The sequence below is a fragment of the Myotis brandtii genome, unplaced genomic scaffold (genome assembly GCF_000412655.1).
Source record: "Myotis brandtii unplaced genomic scaffold, ASM41265v1 scaffold8, whole genome shotgun sequence".
NCBI lineage: Eukaryota > Metazoa > Chordata > Mammalia > Chiroptera > Vespertilionidae > Myotis > Myotis brandtii.
The window spans coordinates 6589480-6611391 of record NW_005371219.1 but is presented as its reverse complement, the minus strand read 5'-3'; the positions used below and the strand labels follow the sequence as shown (position 1 = coordinate 6611391).

Here is a 21912-nt window from a genome sequence, read left to right as displayed (position 1 = left end):
TAGGTTAAGAGCATCAAAATTAACTTGATCATTTAAACTAAGCCAGCATTTTCTGAACACTCCTTTATATGAGACACTATGTGGGTTTTCTGCACTTAATTAAAAGTCCAATGACTGTTTAATGCCTTTACAATGGTTCTATCATTCATTTCATATGTTCTAATACCTTGGCAAAACTTAATTGAAATGATCACCTTGAAATGTCATGCAGTTTGCTTTTCACAGCATTTTTTTATGATGAATAACCAAAAACAATGGAACATCTTTCTTTTACAAGAATAATTTTAAAGTATTCTTGGATTGTAAATATTTTTATTTTAGCATCCTAAAACAGTTGGCAGTACTAAGTAATATTCTTCATGAACAAAAGCATATTACATTTATTAAGACAGCATATATTTTCTCTATGGAAGGAAGTGCAACAATGCTAATTATGTTTTAAACCCATGGGGATCACTAAAAGGAGTTATGTAAATAACACTGAACTTCTCTTCTGAGCTTGGGTTAGGCAGATTATGGGGGTAAAAAGTAATTAATTTACAGATGTAAAATGTTTCTTTAATTCCACATCTAACACTTAACTTTTAAAAACTTTTAAAAATAAATTATGCTCAAGTATAAGGAAATAATAAATATACCAACATATGTATCATTTTTATAGTATTTAACCTGACAGTATACCTTAGACTTAATAAGCACTCTCTCTGTACAAAAACAAATAAACCAAGCCATAAAACTCATATTTCTACTTGTTAAAAGTATCCATCACTGAACCACCCATGAGTTCAAAAACTTTATCAAACTTTAATTTAAAAATCATGACAAAGAAAAGTATCTACTGAATGACATAAACAGTGTGCACTGTATGATCCCAGGTAATGTTGGTACTGAAGATTTAGGAACTACACTTTGAGAACCAGTACCTAAAATCATGGCAAAGAGTCTCTCTATAGAATCATTAAAGTATTACATAATCTTTATAGAATAGTCAGACATTATCTGGAAATGCCTAAGAAGATCACAGGCTTTGACAGACCCAAGTTAAACAAGAAACAGGAGCCCTACCAAGTTTTGCTCACTGGCCCTCAGACTGTAGTGTCATGCATTCAATTCCAATCAAGGGCACAAACCTCAGTTGCAGGCTCCATCCCATGAGAAAGCAAAAAAACACTCAATTAGAAGAGCAAAAAGAAAAAAAGAGTAAGAAAATAGTGTAAGGAGCCTCTGGGACAACTACAAGCGTACCACCATTTGCATTATGCAGTTGCCAGAAGGAAAAGAGAGTGAGCAAGATATTGAAAACCTATTTGAAGAAATAATGACAGAAAACTTCCCCTACCTGGGGAAAAAAAGTAGACTTACAAGTCCAGGAAGCGCAGAGAGTCCCAAACAAGAGAAACCCAAAGAGGCCCACACCAAGACACATCATAATTAAAATGCCAAGGGTTAAAGACAAAGAGAGAATCTTAAAAGCAGCAAGAGAAAAGCAGTTAGTTACCTACAAGGAATACCCATACAACTGTCAGCTGATTTCTCAAAAGAAATATGCAGGCCAGAAGGGAGTGGAAAGAAATATTCAAAGTGATGAATAGCAAGGACCTACAACCAAGATTGCTATATCCAGCAAAGCTATCATTTAGAATTGAAGGTCAGATAAAGAGCTTCACAGATAAGAAAAAGCCAAAGGAGTTCATCATCACCAAACCAGTATTACATGAAATGCTGAACGGTATTCTTTAAGAAGAAACACAAAAATCAAATATATGAATAAAAGGCAATAAACACATATATATCAATAATTGAATCTAAAATATCAAATAAACAAACAAGCAGAACAGAAACAGAATCATAGATCCAGAGAACATTCTGATGGTTGCCAGATATTGTAGGGATGGTTGAAAAAGGTGAAGGGATCCCATGATTATTTTGTAACAACTTGGGATATAAAGTACAGCATGGGGGATATAGTGAATAATATTCTGATAACTATGTATGATGTTAGATGGGTATGAGATTATCAGGATGATCACTTAGTAAGTTATATAATATCTAATCACTGGGGTGAATACCTGAAACTAATATAATACTGTATGTCAACTGTATTTGAAAAATGACAAACTAAATGTAAAAGCAAAAATTCCCACTTAAAAATAGAAGATAGCCTGTCAGGTGTGTCTCAGTGGTTGAGCCATGAACCAGGAGTTCACAGTTCGATTCCCAGTCAGAGCACATGCCCGGGTGTGGGTTTGATCCCCAGTAAGGGGCATGCAGGAGGCAACCGATCAATAATTCTCTCTCATCGATGGTTCTCTCTCTCTCTCCCTCTCCCTTCCTCTCTGAAATCAATTAAAAAACAATTTGTTTAAGTAGAAGATAGTATCTTAGGTATGTACATTTGAGGTAGTGAAAAAAGACCCCTCCACAGTGCCCACCTCCAGGAAGAAGTTCAGTGAAAAATAGGACTAGAAAAACTCTATCCACTAGCCTGGCAAAATAAAAGGAAGTTTGCTATATGTCCTGGGCCTTATATTGTGCAGCATGCAGAGCATACCACAGGCAAAGAGAAAACCTTAAAATCAAACAGGGAGAACACAGACTTCCTGGAAAGCCAAGACATCACTGACATCACTGACAACAGACATCACATCATGAATAACCAAGGCCAGAAGACCACGGAGAAATCTTCCAAGTGCTGAAGAACAAACTTCAAATTGTATATCCAGCTAAACTGTATTTCAAAAGTGGGGACAAAATAGACATTTTTGGTCAAAAACTTTTAAAAATTTGTCATTTAACAAGCCCTTGATTAAAGAAACACTAAAAATATACCTCAATAAGGAGTGTGCACAAAAAAAGAATCAAGTAGATCTAAATAAGTGCTGACTGTTAAGAAACTAAAAATATACAAACTTGGGGACTAGGGGTAGAGGTTAAGTGAAAACAAGGTAGAACTAAAATAATAGAAATAAAAGAAAATAGCTGAATTAAAAACTTCTAAGGTCCTTGCATGGAGGGAGCTGGATAAACTTGAGAATTTAAGTCAAATACGTATGTAAAAATGCAAGAGTAATTACTAACCTAGAAATAATATAAGTTATTTCCAAACCAGAAGTTTAGGAAAAAAGGAAATAAGGAAAACTCAATCAATACTTCATAAATCAGAAAAGAAGGGGTGGAGGGGGAGAATCAAAGCATCAGACACAGATAACTTAAAAATAAGATAATAGAATTCTAAATATATGAATAGACACATTAATGTAAACAGATTAAACTCTCCCAACTTAAAAAGGATGCTTAGATTAGAAAGGATATTAAATTTAAAAGAAAAAATCAATTTCACAAAAATCAACCACTATTAGAAGGGTGCTACTGTTTCTCTTGAATAAAGAGCTAGAACAGTAAGCAGAATGGTTGTGTGTTTTTACAATATGCCAGTAGCTTTAACAATCCAATAGGCAAGTGTTCTGAAAACCCTGATTCACACCAAGTTATGTAGCAGCAAATGGAATTAGAATTCCCCAGTGCGTCAAGACTTGTTCTTTGGAGAATCAATGAACCTCCCTGCAATATTCTACTCCCATTTCTCAATAAAAGCTCTTGACAAGGTAGTGATTCAAGGGATAAAGAGTGACTTTTAAGACATTGGAGAAGACTTCTTTCATGATCTTTGGCACAGTCTATGATGCTAATGTAAAAGCAATGATTCATAGTGACCTATAGAGCTTCCTTCATCAAAGCAACAAAACCAGATGTGTTACCAGTTACCATCAGTTTTAATGGCAAGCCACTTTTCACTGTTTTATCTCTCAACAGTCTTTCCAATTTCCAAAATGGGTTCACAAAACAAGAATCTTTGATGGTATCAGCATGCTCTTAAAGGACAAAAAAGTGAAACTAGCTTCATTAAGAAACATCAGAATTTCATTTAGTTACTTGCGGAAAGAAAATGGCATAACTTCCAATTCCTTTAAAACCATGATTTGAGACTACAAGGAAAAAATGGGAATAATTCTGGAAGAATAATGTCATCTGAAAGAGGTCTTCATTGCTCTGCTCCCAGTCACAAAACATCCAGATTTCAGAGAGCTTCATCTGGACCTCTCCAATCATATTGTTACTTTTATTTATAAGATTTTGTAAGATTAGGCTTTATTGTTGGAGCAAATCCAAATACCAGTAGAGGGAAGTTTCCAGCCTTTTCTTCTTTCTTTTGTTGTTATTGTTAATCCTCACCCAAGGTTGTTTTTTTCCATTGATTTTTAGAGACAGTAGAAGAGAGAGAGAGAGAGAGAGAGAGAGAGAGAAACACTGATGTAAAAGAGACACATGGATTGGTTGCCTCCTACACGTGCCCCAACAGGGCAGAGATTGAACCTACAACCCAGATAAACAACCTTGACTGAAATCAAACCTGCGACCCTTCAGTGAGCAGGTCAACCCTCTAACCACCCAACAACACTGGCCAGGGCAGTTCCAGCCTTTCCAAATTAAACCACCTTCTTGTCAAAACGATTCACACTGTCCAGTATGTTTTCTGGCTGGCAGACATACTAGTAGAGGCTTCTTCAGCTTTGTTGGCTTCCAGCTTCTATTAGCAAAAATATTGCCTTACAAGAAAAAGCATGATTTTGTATCCCTGTACATTTAACCTTTACAGTAAGATCAAAGGACACAGTTTTTTATCTGCTTTCATTTTCATTTTTTTATTGTATTTCAAAAATATGTTTACAGTTTCTGAGCCTTTTGGCTAAGATCAACTGTAAAAATATTTTTCCATTTAAACTAAACTCTACATAAATACAGATGGCATGGTAAATTTCCCTGTACATAATCTAACTAGATACACTAATGATCCATGACACCCTATATTTGTAAAAATACCCAAACAATTTTGACTTTCAGGGGGCAAGGGGGGCATTTTTAAAAAGGAAATTTTCAAAGCAATAGAAAAAAAATATTTTTAAAACCTTTTTAAATTAATTACATTAGATCACAATTTAAATTAATTAAGTCAACATTTAACTCAGTAATTCTAAAATTATAAATCCTAAATATCATTAAGACAATCAATATTCAAAAGATGGTTTTCAAGTAATCAACAAGTTTATGCAGCTTTTCTCATCTTATATATCATTAACATCTTTGAAATAACCATGTATTGTTTACATTAATGAAACTATTTTATATTAATATCAATCATCATCCAATATCAATAACAGAATAAATATTTATATCCACTTACTGCAATCTCTCTACAAGCCGACATGGATATTCCTGTGCCTTCAATTTGCTTCAATGCATATTCCTTTTCATCTTTTCTGCATATGAACACAAAAAAATTATTTTTTCTACACATTTTCAGATTTAAAATTATAATTACAAAAACAATGAAAATGCACTAGTCTCTCAGTGATATGTCAACACTCTCACATGCATGCACTGCTTATTATTTCTGATACTTCAACTATAGAAATACAAAATACCAAAATAAATTCATGTTACAATGAAAATACCAGACAGAGCCAAAACATAAAATTCAAAATTGAAACAGAACAGGATACCTAACAAGGCACTAGTTTCAAAAAGTAAACAAGCATAGCCCCGCTGGTATGGCTTAGTGGTTGAGTGTCAACCTATGAGTCAGGAGATCATGGTTCGATTCCCCATGAGGACACATTCTTGGGTTGGGGGTTCAATCCCCAGTAGGGTGCATGCAGGAGGCAGCCTATTAATCATTCTCTCATCATTGATGCTTCTATCTCTCTCCCCTCCCTTCCTCTCTAAAATCAACAAAAAAATATTTTTTTAAAAAAGTAAATAAGTATAAATATCAACTTAAGTATACTGCAAGATAATTCTACTCCTATTTTAATTATCTGGTATATGAAAGCATTGCTATAAATATTAACTACAAAAATAAACGCCATATGTAAACTCCTATATTTGTTTAAAGTAATTTCATCGTATCAGAATCATTTATTAGGAGGGAGAAGCTATAGAAGAATATTGACCCGCTGAGACACCCTAGTTCTCACATAGTATAGGGAACATTGAAAAGCCCCATTAACTCAACATAAAGCCTTGGAAAGACTTGGTGAGAAACTCCAACCACCACCATCTCAAGAACTCTAGGAAAATCCCAGTAGTTACAGTGAATTTTCCAAATAATGGAGGTAGGATTAGGGACTGTGGGGAACCACAGTAGTTACCAGGATGCTTAACCAAGTGAAGACAGCAGTTCAAAAATAGTGATACAGTTCATAAAAATAGTAATAGTATATCAGATTAGTGGCTAGGACCACACAGTATCTTCAGGGTGCTGACACCAGAATCAGCCACACCAAGGCCCCAGCTGAATGTCACAAATGTGGTTCATATTGAGGGTTGTTCTGATAAGAGGAGTATAATCCATACCCTCTAAATTTTGTCTTTTGATTATATTAGAGCCTCAGCAAGGTATCACCATGTCATGATGCTTTGTTTTGCCAAATGATAGTGGTGCCACACCCTGTCCTACTTACCTATTTCTCATTTTCCCCATTCTGCATTTATAAGCAGATAAATCAGTTTAAGAGGTTATTTATAATATGCATTTAAAACAACTTAATGCCTTTTGAAGATTTTCACAAACATCTAGGTTTTGGGCAAATAACTGAGTTATGGTTACTTTCCCCCACAATCAGTGTGAAAATTATGTCCATTACTCTTCCAGTATATGGCATTCAAGATAATTAAGCAGATCCAAGCAGCAGCCCTGTAGGTTGCTGGTGTAAAAAAGAAAGACAAACATTTTTTAAAAATGAAACTCTAAAAGCTGGCCTGAAAATTATTCTGAAAGGAAATAAAGAGAGGTTTCCTTCCAACATCTAAAGAACTGTAATTAAAAGTCAATGTATTAGGCCTCATAAACTGAAGTAAGTAATTTGTGTTTTGGCCTCTCTAACAAAGATTATATAAAGTTACTCAAAGACTAATTGCAGAAATTTAATTAATGTCATTTACTGTCCATAACCTAGGACAAGTAAAGTTTAAAAAAAAAAATAAACCTTATTTCAGTTTAATTTTTTTAAAAAAGATAATTAAGCAGCATTTTTTTTACTTTCTTATTTATTTTTGTTTTCTTTTTTTATAAACAGCATTTTGATAAAAAGAAAACACACCAGATATTTTAAAAGGATGGACTGCTATCAATTAATAAAATAATAATTATGAAGGTCATTAGAAACATGAAAAATGTTTACCATTAACTACTGAGAATTACACAAATTATACCATATAAAAACATTCATATATCCAAACATATGTTGAGGTAATATAACTAATGAAAAGCAGTTGTGTTAAGATGGAGAAAGTTATGTTAATTAGCTTTAGTACTAACATTACATTGTCTTTTAAGTAAGAATTGAAGGAAAAAAGAAAAGAGCCAAAATAATTTGACAGTCAGAAAATAGTCACCTACTAAAACAATCTTTAGTATTTTCAAAGTGCTATCTTAGGTATGTTTTCAAGAACAAAGTAAAAAACATGGAAAGCTTAAGTGATCATTTTTCCTTTTTCTCTGTCCTATTTCCTCCAAACATAAAACTAGACTTTTTCAAACTACTCAGAAGCCACTAAGAAGTACAAGCAGCAGGTGACTGAATGTCATTAAAGCCAAATATCCCCCCCACCCTTAATATAGGGTATCCCAGAAAATGTATACATGCACTTTGAATAATTATAAAGGCAGTGCTTATTAAAATACATTCAATTTTCAAAATTAAGCTATCAGCTGTTGAAGTGTATATACATTTTTTGGTGACACCCTGTATATGTGTGGGTATGTATGTGATAGCCCTTGTGCCTGAGAACTTAACACAGTGCTTACAATGTAAAGTTCATAATTTAATAATTAAATTAACTAGTAGGCATCTATTACAGAATATTTAAGTATAATAAATTATAAAAATAAAATTATATAAGCTTTCTGACAAAATTTTAGCATGAAATCATAATTTTTTAAAACAAGTATTTCAATACTATTTCCCTAAATGAAGTCTTCCAGAAGCTCATGTAATTGCACAGTTTTATTTTTAATACTGTAAAGAATATTACACAATCTGGATAGGTTATTGTTGCTATGGAAACTATAAAATTTTTGCAGTGAATCAAAAAGTACAAAATTAACACATCACATTAAATGACTTTAGAATTTTACATTGACACTGTCAAAGGCATTTGAAACCTTGAGCAGAACAGACTGAAGTATAAGCTTCTTATTCTGAATTATGTGGATAGGAACTAGGAACAAACCCAGCAATTATTTCACTTAATAAATTTAAATATAACTTCCATCTGTTAAATTAATAAAATACTCCAAGGTCTGCAAACTTAAGAATTATTTGCAACTTTCAGATTGAGAATCAAAGTACATATATCATTACCATTTCTCTTATGTTAACTGTCAGGTAGTAAGTGATGATATGGCCCCATATGAACAAGTGGCAGAATCCCAGGGGACATAGGGGACCCACTTTTACCATGGTACTATGTCAATGCCAATCTTTGGTCACATGCCACAAGGCCCACAAATATTTCAATGACTAGCACACGGGGCAGGGAAACTTTATTGCTCTCAATCCATGTGAGTGACCCTCTCCAGGAATTCCTTCAAATGGAAGTGACAAGTCATACCCCACAGCTTATATGTCTCAGGCACATATAATATTAAATGCCGTAGGTGTAATTTCTTCTTTTACATAACAAGGCTGAAAAGCAGGTGAACCTTACCTATACTGTTATGATGGTCTGGCTTTTACAGGCAGCTTAGTTCTTTCTTAAAGCTATTTTATTTCTAAATAAAAGTAGTTTATTGTTTACTATAATAAAGACAGACAAAGCAATTTCAAAGCCTTCAGGTAAACTGCTTTCTAAATTTTAGGACATATTAAATACTATGCAAAGTTAGAGTGCCTACATATTGAAAATAATCAAAGGAGTTTACTAAATAAATCCAAAATTAAAAATACATAAATTTGTACTATAACCATAGATATATTTAATGTAGAAATTTTTTTAATTTAATGACATTTCTCCTATATGTTAGTAATGTGTAGCAAAACCATGCAGGTTTCACTCTCAACAGTCACAAAGAAAGTATTATTCAACAGGAACATTATGTAACAACAAAATAAAAAAGTAAATCTGGCAGACACTGTGACCCGATTACCTTTCCATCTGAGATACTGTGTTCTGAAAAACGCTTGATGCAAACAATTCTATAGACAGAAGAAAAAATAAAAAGCACACAGTTGTGCAAATTATAGAAATCATCGCCTTAAAATTTCTACCAGACTCAGTGGTACTATTTAAATGTAATTCAGGGAAGAATTGTTCAAGCTAAAGAAGCAAGTTCAGTAGGAACATGTCTTAAATGAAATCTTAAGAACTGGTTTAATGAAAAAAATAGTCTTATACCTTTCAATAACGTACAAACTTGGTGACCAGCCCCCAGTCACTTTTAGCAAGGTGAAGCACCATGCAGCAGCCTGTATGCACAGTATGGTTAAGGTCTGCCCAAAACTCCATTTGTTATCATCATAACTAAACAGATGCAGGGCTTTTTTTGGCTCCTATCAATTACACCATAAGGTATTCAGATCAGCTCTGGGCCATCTTTGGTCCCAAGAACCTTTGACAGACAAAAATCTAGAAGTATCTTTTAAAAAAAGATGAGGGAATTCAAGCTCAAGCAAGGCTGAGAGAAAATTTTTAGTCTCTTCAAACTAATAATGTTAAAATCCATTTTTGTTTCTAACGAAAACAGAAGTACCTTACTGATTTATTTTACATCAACCAACAAACAAATACTGAGTCAATAGTGCATGCCCCAACACTATGCCAAGCTCTGAGGATGAACAAAATTAGACTACCCTAGATATCAAAGTTCAAAATCCAGCTGAAAGAGATTCTGGGTGAGTGGAAAATATAGACAAATAATTGATATGACTCCCTCTGCACTCAAGAGGTATGCATAACAAGAACAGAAAGAATGAAACTAATATTTCTTCCAGAGTTTTAAGAAAGGAAATTAACTACATGAGTAATGCCTTTAAGAGAACAGTTTCCAGAAAGAAGGGATGAGGAGATACAGAATTCCAGGCAGAAGTGTAGCATGAGAAAAATAAAAGGCATCTTCAGAAAACCACTGGTATTTAGATGGCTGGCAGCTGGAGTCATGATGACAAGGGGCAAGAGATGAGATTAGAAAAGTAAAGGGAATGGACCATGTGAGCTGTCAAAGAAGCTTATACTTCATATGTAAACAATGTGGAGCCAGAGGTTTTTAGAACAGAGAAGGTACATTAACAGATATTTGCTCAGAAGGATAACTGAGATGGTAGACAAAATATTTGGTACGTTGCATCAAATGTCCAGATTAGAAAATATGGAGATTAGAAGAGTGACAGAGGAGAACAAATATGGATTTCAAAAGGCATTTCTGAGTCAGAACCGACAGATTTGATAACCAATTTGATTTTGTAGATCAAAGAAAGATTCCGAAGACAGATGAAGTTTCCACTTTGTCTAATTGTGCAAATGATAACACCATTAACCAAAGAAATGATGTTGTGAGAAAAAAAATGGAGACCAGATATTATAAGAGTCTATTCTAAAGGCAATGAAAGTTATATATGAAGACTAATCTATGTAGAAAGAACTGAAATTAGAAGTGTGAAAAACAATTAGGAGGTTACTGTAAATGTAAGAAGGTGAGAACTTGGGTTAGTGTAATAGAAAGTTAGCTCCAAAAGGGGCTTAAGACAACCTCCTCATTTTAAAGATGAAGAAGCTAGGCCAGCAGCTAGAAGCAGAGTTAAGACAAAATCTCCTAATTCCAAGTTCAACATTCTCCATAACAAAGTGGTAACAGTAAGACTAGAGAAAAGAAGGAACACTTGTGACAGTAATTTTTAAGAAGGAATTGGCAGAACCAAATGAATAAATAATGATTAAGAAGATTGAATCAGGTTAAGTCTGAGGTTCTGAGCTTGGCTGATGGGGAGGATGATATCATTGAGAACAAGAGTTGGGTCAGATCTCAGAATATTCTTATAAATGATTCTTTTACATAGAAAAAATTTTTAACCCAAAATGAAAATATCTGAGAAGTTCCAAGAGGAGATATCCTAAAGATGTTTCTTGAGGGCCTATCATAGTAGTTTCAGATTGAAAGGCCTTGAGCCTTCATGAGATATTGGATTAGAGCAGTGGTTCTCAACCTGTGGGTCGCGACCCCTTTGGCAGTCGAACGACCCTTTCACAGGGGTCGCCTAAGACCATCCTGCATATCAGATATTTACATTACGATTCATAACAGTAGCAACATTACAGTTATGAAGTAGCAATGAAAATAATTTTATGGCTGGGTCACAACATGAGGAACTGTATTTAAAGGGCCAGAAGGTTGAGAACCACTGGATTAGAGGAAGCAGCACATAGATGACTTTTTTGGTGCCCAGGAAAAAACTTGAGACAAGGAGGAAAGGAGACAGAGAGAGGAAAGAAGAGATGAAAGAACAATTTCTGAGCACTTCTCTCTCACAAACAATTCTATGAATTCATCCTTCAGGTTTTCTTTTCAAAACTGTAAGAGTAAAATTCAATAATTAAATCATCAGAGTAACAGTATCCAAGATGGTACAGTATGACCAGTTTTTACAACCATGTGTTACCGGTAAGACATTCTTCAAACAATATGACACCTGAGTCTTGCCAACAATTTTTTTTCTTCAAGAAGAATGTTGGCATAAATCAATGTTATATCCCTTTTCTTTAATATGTGATGATTTGGCTTAGCTGATTAAGAGACTTCCACATCACACACACAAAATAAGGAATAAAAATCTGGAAAAACAAAACTCAAAAAAGATTAGTTTTACATTGGTGTCATTATTCAATATTATAAACTCAATATTCACACAGCATGGTAGTAATGATTCCTTACTTGGGAACTCTTTCTTTTTTATGTAATACCCTAATATTTTAAAATTTTTTATCATGAAATTTTCCAAAAATGAACAAACAAATGACAGCCTGGCTGGTGTTACTCGATGGTTGGCGCATTGGCCCGTGGACTGAAAGGTCCCGCGGACTGAAGGGTCCCACGTTCAATTCCGGTCAAGGGCACATACCTCGGTTGCAAGTTCCCTGACCCTAGTTGGGGTGTGTGCAGGAGGCAACCAATCGATGTGTCTCTCTCACATGGATGTTTCTCTCTGTCTCTCCTTCTCCCTTCCACTCTCTCTAAAAATCAATGGAAAAATATCCTCGGATGAGGATTAACCAAAAAATAAAAACAGCTATAAAAGTTCCCGTATATTATTCAGGAGCTAACAAAGTGCCTTGCAAATAGTAGAAACTCAACTATTGTTGCATTGAAATAAACTTATTAGTCTTTTTCAATGATTTTAGAAAGAGAGAAAGGGAGAGAGAAATATTGATTTGTTGTTCCACTTATTTATGCATTCATTGGTTGATTCTTGTATGTGCCCTGCAGGGAGCAAGCCCAAAACCTTGTGTATCAAAAAAGAAATTAATAGTCAAGATGTCAACAGCAACACTTAAAATTTAAATGTATAGTTTTTCACCATACTATTGAAGGTTCTACCAAACCTAGACCACTGAGGAATCTTCTTTTGATAAAATTTAGGTTTTGCATGTTTTTCATAGCTGATCTTAACTACTGTGACAACACAGAATGTGACACTGTGATATTATAAGAAATATATATTTCAATCTTCCTCCACGGTTCCTGGCTCACAGCTCCTAAAACCCCTGTAATTTCCTAAGTGATTAGAGCATAGGAGTATCTTTTACCATAATATTTCATTTTTGTTCCTGGAATAGCTCCAGAAGGATAAATGAAAAAAATTCTTTTATTCATAACAAGCCCCTTTCAACCACACCTGAGTTTTGGAAAGTCCCTAGATAACCAGTGGATGGGTGAATGGTTGTCGGGGAAACATTATCAGGTGATTACAACTTTCAGCCCCTCCCACCCCCAAGAGGGGTAACTAGAGGTTGAATTAATTACCAATGGTCACAATTTAATCAATCATGCCTACATAATGAAAACGCCATAAAAATCCCCAAAGTACAGAGTTCAGAGAGCATCTAGGTTGGTGAATCAGAACACATTCACTTGCCGGAAGGGCGGCACACTCTAAAACTTCATAGGGATAAAAGTTCCTGTGCTTGGGACCCTTCCAGATATAGGCCCAGTCCTATGTATCCTTCATGTGGCTGTTCATTTTTATCCTTTACACAGTATATTCTTTGTAATAACCCAGTAATCTAGTAAGTAAACTGTTTTCCTTAGTTCTGTGAAACATTCTAACAAATGATTGAATCTGAGGAGGGAGTCATGGGAACTTCTGATTTGAAGCCAAGTCTGACAAAAGTTGGGGACAACTAACTTGGGGACCCAACCCTTGTGCCTGGCATCTGAAGTGGGGTTAGGGGACAATCGTGTGGGACCGAGCTCTTAACCTGTGGAGTCTGTACCAACTCCAAGTAATTAGTGTCAAAACTGAGTTAAACTGTAGGATACCCCAGCTGGTGTCAGAGAATTGGTCAGTATAGGAGGAAAAAACACATTATCTGGTATCAGAAGTATTCTGGGGAATGTTGGATGTAAGTGGAGTTGTGAATAGAGAAGCAGAATTTTCTCTTTCAGAAAATCTAGTTCCTAATACTATATAGCAAGTATCCTTACCAGAACCCAAACCATTTGAACCATTATAATCCACTATTTCGGAAATAAACTTGAAAGGAACAAAGTCAATTCCTTCAAAGAACTTTACTTGAAACTTTAATCAATATAGCACATAAATCATAAAGTAAAAAGTCAGCTATTAGCTATTAAGAAATAATTTTCTTCTAAAAGTTTCCATATAGGTTGACCTGAATTAGTCTGTATAAAAATTCAGGTAAACCTAATGTTGCTAAGTGATCCATTTCATAGGAATGTCAACCTAAGATCAAATTCTAATTACTAGAAAGCTAAAAAAAAAAGAATTTAGAAAAATAAAGCTACTGCCCATTCAAGAACAGAATTACCAATAATAATGAGCCAATCAATTCATAATTTATGAGGAAAAATAGTATTTTTTCTTTTAATATTGAATCAACTTTAAAACAAAAATACTATCCAGTATTACAACACATTTACAAGAGTTATTAATAAGTTACATTTATATATTACTTAGTACAAAGCAGGCATCATTCTAAGAGCCCCAATTACATTAACTCTTAATTCTCATAACATACTGTGAAGCACGTACTTTTACTATCCCCATTGTACAGATGAGGCCACTGAAAGCACAGAGGTTAAGAAACTCACTATAGATCACCCAGTTAGTTAAGTGGATGATCCAAGATTCTCCTGGATCTAGAAGTCTGGCTCCTGAGTTTGTGTGCTTTTAATCGCCACAGTTTCATTTCTTTATATTCCTCTTCTGGAAAAAGGGAATAGCATGTGTCAAGGCTCAGAGACAAAAGAGCACAATGCCTGTGAAGTTCAGTTTAGAACAGAGGAAAGTAAGTTAAAGCTGAAGAAGGAGGCAGGACCAAATCAAGCAGAACAGGTAAGCCCACAGTAAAAAAAAAACAAAAATAACAAACTGGACTTCATCTCAAGAAAAAAAGGATTTCAAACACTCTGTGTGTTTGTGAATAGTTTGGAGGTGAAGAGGACACAGAAAGACTAAGAGGTCTTTTCAGTAATTTAAGAGATGACTACAGTCTAGGATGGTGGCAGAGGAAATAAAAAGAAGCGGATGGTTCTGAAATATCATTAGGAAACAGTATCAACTGAACATGTGGTTAAGAAACAAGAGAAAGAAAAGCAAGAATGATTCTGTTTCTGGCTTGGATAACGGGGTGACTGTGATGCCATCCACTCAGTTAAGAAAAGAAAAAAGACTACAGTCGTTTTAGAAAAATTGAAGCTGAGAGTACTGTGGTGTTGTCTAAATGAAGATGTCCGAAAGGCATTTTGATGAGTCTATACTTAGAAGGGAGATATGGACTGGAGATAGAGATGTGAAAGTATTTAGAAATTGAAATTGTAAGAATAGAGGAGAACAGAACTCAAGGACATCATTTAAGAAAAAGGATATCACAGTATTAATAATGTATACTACATTATCTCATGCTTAACATTGCTAAGTGGCTTCCAATTATTTCACTCTGGTCTCCCCACTAAGTTCACTGAAAGCTGTTATACCTCCTACAGACCTTTGCAATTCCACAACTTTTACAATATTAATGGCTGTTTGAGGTACTTAACCAACTGAGATATGGATAAGAGATAAATATAATATTCTTGATTTTAGGAAAATTCTTTTATTAAGATCCTTTGATCTTCCATTTTCTTCTCTGGGCTTTCGCTCCCTCTGTACTTGTTGCACTAATTGCTCTAACCCAGCAGACAACTGATAATATAGGAGTTACGTAATGGTTCAGTGATCTACTCTCTCATACTCAACACCTAATAGCGAATTATTTTAAGGGGAAAACAGAGGAGGGGGTACTCATTTAAAATAAAAAACAAACTTTGTTCTATAGCATTTTATTACTATGGTATAAATTTTATTATAGTTTTATATTATACTGTCAAATCACAAAATACTTGCTGTTTTGGCTCTCAGTCTTTTCCACACTGAATGATGTCCCTGATCTCTCAAATTGTACCCTTTTTCTCCTCTCTCCCTCCCTCCCTCCCTTCCTTCCTATCCATCAGACAATGTCAAGCTTCCAGAAATTTATGAACACTCTAGACTAAGGCCAAACCTCTCTTCTCATTCTCCAAGCACATCTCTACACTATATACATGACATTCATCCTATACCACTTTGTATGGTAACTTTTCTGTAGTGTGTGATTTAAAGAGCCTGGGGCATAGAATCATATACCTATTATATACTAAGTCACAGAGCTAATAAGTTACTTATACCCACGTTACCAGTTTCTGCATCTGCAAATTGGAAATAATAATACTAACACAGCACAATCGTTTTAATGATAAATGAGATCACATAACTAAGTTATCTAGCACAGTGTCAGCACCCACTTCATGCTCAATGTCAGTTCCTACATCAAAACTATAAACTTTTCTTAAAGGAGTACAAAAGAAATCTGTGACTAGATAGTTCAATTAGAACATCCATGAAGGGACACAAGAATATGACTTTTTAACAAAAAGATAATCAGCAAAAAATCTGAACATGAAATTTGAAACATTTCCTATCTGTACTAAAAAAAAGGGTAATATGCTAATTAGACTGGACATGATTCCGGACAAAGCAGGGGCCAAGGCAGAGGTGGTTAGGGGTGATCAGGCCAGCAGGGGAGGGCAGTCAGAGGCGATCAGGCCAGCAGGGGAAGGCAGGTAGGGGGGATCAGGCTGGCAGGGGAGGACATTAGGAGCGATCAGGCAGGCGAGCGGTTAGGAGCCAGCGGTCCTGGAATGTGAGAGGGATGTCCGACTGCCAGTTTAGGCCCTGCGGGATTGGGCCTAAACTGGCAGTCGGACATCCCCCGAGGGGTCCCGGATTGGAGAGGGTGCAGGCCAGGCTGAGGGGACCTCCCCCCCATGCACAAATTTCATGCACCGGGCCTCTAATATGGATAATAAGTTTCTATCATTATCATGTATGTCTTTATAGACATCACAACTAATAATCAAATATTTGGTCAATTCATTAATTAGAGGGCTGATATTATTGGTTATCTGCCTTTTCTAGTAAAATAGAGGTTAACAGTGAGAGTCTAGAATTAGTTATTCAATATATACTTATGCCTCTTTCATCTTGAACACTACGAGGGTTGCAATAAGATACTGAGGTATATATAGTGTTTGCCCTACTGGAGTTCACAAGAGTGTAGAGGAACTTAGTCATGTGCATAGTAACTAAATATAAGGCTTTATATGAAAACTGCCTGAATCCCATAATTTAAAATATTTTTATCACCATCAATTTAATCCTACCTGTCTCACAGAAGTTTAGGTGAGGGGAAGGGACTGGGAAGAGAGGAGTCCTCCTCTGACATGATATCTTTTATACTACTGATTAGAATAATCTATCAAGATTATCATACTTCATAAAGAGAAACTAGATGGTTTCTCCACTCAGATCAGGCAAATGTCTGTTGTCACCACTCCTATTCAATCTCATACCGGAAGTCCTAGCTAATACAATAAAATAAGAAAAGGAAATAAGTATGCCAATTGAGAAGGGGGGGAAAACTGTTTTTGTTCACAAATGATGTGATTGTCTTTGGAGAAAATCCCAACTAATCAACAAGAAACTCCTAGAACAAGAAAACGATTATAGTAAGGTTATAGAATACAACTTTAATATAAAAAAGTCAATCTTGATCTGTGTTAAACTAAGTCGGCTGGCCTCACCCTGCCAACTCCTTAAGACCCCACTCCATCACAAAGGTTGGTCCACAGACCCCAGGCGGGTACTGGCTGGCCTTGGTGTACAATGAAACTTTTGCAGAGTGGCCTAGACACATCATTGGCATATAGTTTAAATCTGTATCAAACTGGTGAACACCACTGGCCCCTACCTGGTGACTCGCTGAAAACCTACCTTATGCAATTTCTATATTTACTGCCAGAGTCTATTCCAGTGACTAAGCCTAACAAGCAACCAACAGACGGTGGCAGATCTCGAAGTGCCTTGGGCCTTTTGCTGACCTGTCTCTGGACTCAGTGTGGTGGAAGCCAGCCTTGGTATGCAGCTTGGCCCCCTCAGGTGCACCCAGGACCAGCAGAGGCAACCACAAACTGTGGGTCACTTTGTAGCTCCAAACAAGTAGCCAGAGCTAGTCACAGGCAGCATCTGACAATAATCTGCACCAAAGTCCCTCCCAAGAGGCCCCAGAACCAAAACACCACAGGGCAAACTTCAGACCACATCAGAACATGACTTAATTGGCACCACAAATGGCACACCCAAAGGGAGATCTCAGCAGGCACCAGACACTGCTGGGGCAAATTCCACTATTTGGGGTCAAACCCCCGCACAGCAGTTCATACACTGTTATAGGGTCCATCCTCATAGTCAGCCAGCCTTAAGGTCAACATCACCCACAGATGGGCCAAGAGTAATCAAGGTTCAACTACAACAGGAGAGCTCCCATACCCACACAGGAACATTCCTGGAGCACCTACATCAAGTGATCAGGGAGATTGCACCACTGACCCTGTAAGACACCCACTACAAAAGACCATCCTACCAAGACTGGGAGACATAGCAGATCTACCTAACACACAGAAACAAATATGGAGAGGCGGCCAAAATGGGGAGACAAAGAAAGATGCCCCAAATGAAAGATTAGGAAAAAATCTCCAGAAAAAGAACTAAATGAAATGGAGGTAAGCAATCTATGGTTATAAGGATGCTCAAGGAACTTAGGGGAAGAATAGATGAACTCAGTGAGAACCTCCACAAAGAGATAGTAAGCAAAAAAGAGGAAACAGAAACCATAAAAAAGAACTAGTCAGAAATGAAGAACCCAGTGTCTATAAAGAAGAACACATTAGAATGAATCAACAGCAGATTAGATGAAGCAGAGGATCAAATCAGCAATTTGGAAGACAGAGTAAAAGAAAATGCTATCAGAGCAGAAAAAAGAAAAAATGTTTAAAAAATAGGAATAGTTTCAAGGACCTCAGGGACAACATCAAGCGTAACAACTTCTGCATCACTGGGGTATCAGAAGGGGAAGAGAGAAAGCAAGGAACTGAGAACCTATTTGAAGAAATAATGACTGAAAACTTCCCTACACTTGTCAAGGAAAAAGACACACAAGACCAGGAAGCATAGAGAACAAGACACATCATAATTAAGATGGCAAAGGTTAAAGACAAAAAGAGAATCTTAAAAGTAGCAAGAGAAAAATAGTTAGTTACCTACAAGGGAGCTCCCATAAGACTGCCAGCTGATTTCTCAACAGAAACATTTCAGGACAGAAGGGATTGGCATAAAATATTCAAAGGGATAAAAAGCAAGGAGCTACAACTAAGACGAGACCCAGAAAGGCTATAATTTAAAACTGAAGGAGGAAAAACAAAAACTGAAGGAGAAGCATACAACTTCCCAGGCAATAATACCACCAAACCAGTATTACAAGAAATGTTAAAAGGGACTTCTTTAAGAAGAAAAGTAAAAAGAAAACATAATTATAAGGAATATAATAACAGTATATAACATACACCTATCAATAATCACTTTAAAGGTAAATGAATTAGCTTGGCCGGTGTAGCTCAGTGGTTGAGCAGTGATATATGAACCAGGAGGTTATGGTTTGATTCCTGGTCAGGGCACATGCTCGATCCCCCGTGGGGGGAGGCTTGTGGAAGGCGGCCAATCGATGATTCTCTCTCATCATTGATGTTCCTGTCTCTCCCTCCCTCTTCCTCTCTGAAATCAATAAAGATATATATATATATTTTTTTTTTTTTTAAATAAAGGTAAATGAATTAAATGTTCCAATCAAAAGACATAGGATAGCCCTGCCAGGTGGCTCAGTTGGTTGGAACATCATTCAGTGCACCAAAAGGTTGCAGGTTCAATTCCTGGTCAGGGCACATCCTGGGTTGTGGGTTCGATTCCTGGTCAGAGCATGTGCTAGAGGCAACCAACCAATGTTTCTCTCTCTCCCCCCCGCCCACTTCCTCTCTCTCTAAAACATCAGTAGAAACATATCCTTGGATGTGGATTACGAAAAAAAGGGGCAAAGGGTTGCTACTAGTAAATGGAAAAGAAAACAACACCCATATATATGCTGTCTACATGAGACCCACTTAAGAATGAAAGACACACACATACTGAAAGTAATGGTATGGACAGACAAAATACAACAAAGGATATAATAGACAAAGAAGAACATTACATAATGATAAAGGGATCAATCCAACAAGGGGATATAACTTTTATAAATATTTATGCACCCAACATAGGAGCACCTAAATATATAAAGCAATCTTGCCTTGACTGGTTTGGCTCAGTGGATATGGCGTCGGCCTGCGGACTGAAAGGTCCCAGGTTCGATTCCGGTCAAGGACATGTACCTTGGTTGCGGGCACATCCCCAGTGGGGGGTGTGCAGGAGGCAGCTGATCAATGTTTCTCTCTTATCGATGTTTCTAACTCTCTATTCCTCTCCATTCCTCTCTGTGAAAAATCAATAAAATATATATTTTAAAGCAATCTTGATGGACACAAAGGAAGAGAGAGACAGTAATACCATCATAGTAGGGGATTTTAACACTCCATTGACATCAATGGATAGATCTTCCAGACAGATCAAAAAGGAAATAGCAGTCTTAAATGACACACTGGACCAGATGGATTTAATTGAAATTTTCAGAGCAATTCACCCCAAACAAAATTGAAACAGACTCATAGACACAGAGAACAGACTGATGGTTGCTAGAGGGGAGAGGGGTTGAGGAGCTGGATGAAAAAAGTGAAGGGATTAAGAAATACAAATTGGTAGTTACAAACAGTCACAGGGACGTAAGGTACAGCATAGGGAATATAGTCAATGGTACTGAAGTGACTATGTGTGGTGCCAGGTGGGTGCTGGAAGTGTTGGGGGAACACTTTGTAGAGTGCATGATTGTCTAGCCACTGTGCTGTGTGCCTGAAAGTAATGCAAAATAATACTGAATGTAAACTGTAATTGAAAAATAAAATTTATGAAAGAATCTCTGCAAAAAGACACTTTTAAGAGACTAAAAAGATAAGCCACAAATTGGGAGAAAATATTTGCAAAACATATATATGTTAAAGGACCTGCATCCAAAATACTTGATTTAATATTGTTAAAACTCAACAATAAGACAAAAGACCCAATTTAAAAATGGACAATATGGGGGGGAGAAATGGTGATGGAAAAAATAAAACAAAATAAGTGGGCAAAAGATCTGAACAGATATCTCACTAAAGATATGCAGATGACATGCATAGGAAAAGGTATTCAACATCATGTCATTAGAGGGTTACAAATTAAACAACGAGACACCATACACATCTACTTGAATGGCCACAATCCAGGAAACTGCCAACATCAAATGCTGAGAAGGATATGGAGCAATAAGAAAACTCATTCATTGCTGGTGGGAATGCAAAAAGGTAAGTCACTTTGGAAGAAAGTTTGGCAGTTTCTTATTAAACTAAACATACTCTTACCATACAATCCAGCAATTACACTCCTTGGTATTTACTCAAATGAACTGAAAACTTATATCCACACAAAATCTGCACACAAATATTTATAGCAGCTTTATTCATAATTGCCAAAACTTGGAACAACCAAGATATCCTTGAGTAGGTGAATAGATAATAACCATGGAATGTTATTCTGTGCTAAAAAGAAATGAGCTATCAAGCTATGAAAAGGCATGGAGGAACCTTAAATGCTCATTACAAAACTAGAGGCCCGGTGCACAAAAATTTGTGCACTCGGGAGGGTCCCTCAGCCCGGCCTGTGCCCTCTCACAGTCTGGGACCCCTCGGGGAATGACCACCTGCTGGCTTAGGCCCGCTCCCTGGGGGATTGGGCCTAAGCTGGCAGTCAGACATCCCTCTGGCAGCCCGGCAGCCCTCTGGGGATGTCCACTTGCCAGCCGGGAGCAGGTCTAGCTGCAGTCGGACATCCTTAGCGCTGAGGAGGCGGGAGAGGCTCCCACCACCACCACTGTACTGGCAGCCGTCAGGCAGGCTTGTGGCTGAGCAAAGATCCCCCTGTGGGAGCACACTGACCACCAGGGGGCAGCTCCTGCATTGAGCGTCTGCCCCCTGGTGGTCAATGTGTATCATAGTGACCAGTGATTCCCAGTTGCTCTGCTGTT

The 21912-nt window shown here is 36.6% G+C and overlaps 1 protein-coding gene across 7 annotated transcripts in view; it reads right to left on the bottom strand.

Annotated features, from left to right (window-relative positions):
• CDK19 (cyclin-dependent kinase 19) overlaps positions 1-21912 on the bottom strand; it is a 114859-nt gene that overhangs the window by 72039 nt on the left and 20908 nt on the right. For 5 of the 7 annotated variants that reach the window (XM_005883749.2, XM_005883751.2, XM_014531342.1 and 2 more), the window contains one exon: positions 5243-5318. In XM_005883749.2, coding sequence (XP_005883811.1) covers positions 5243-5318 — 76 coding nt within the window. Of the gene's footprint in view, positions 1-5242; positions 5319-9208; positions 9258-21912 lie in introns of all 7 variants that reach the window. The other 2 variants (XM_014531339.1, XM_014531340.1) reach the window with 1 other exon arrangement.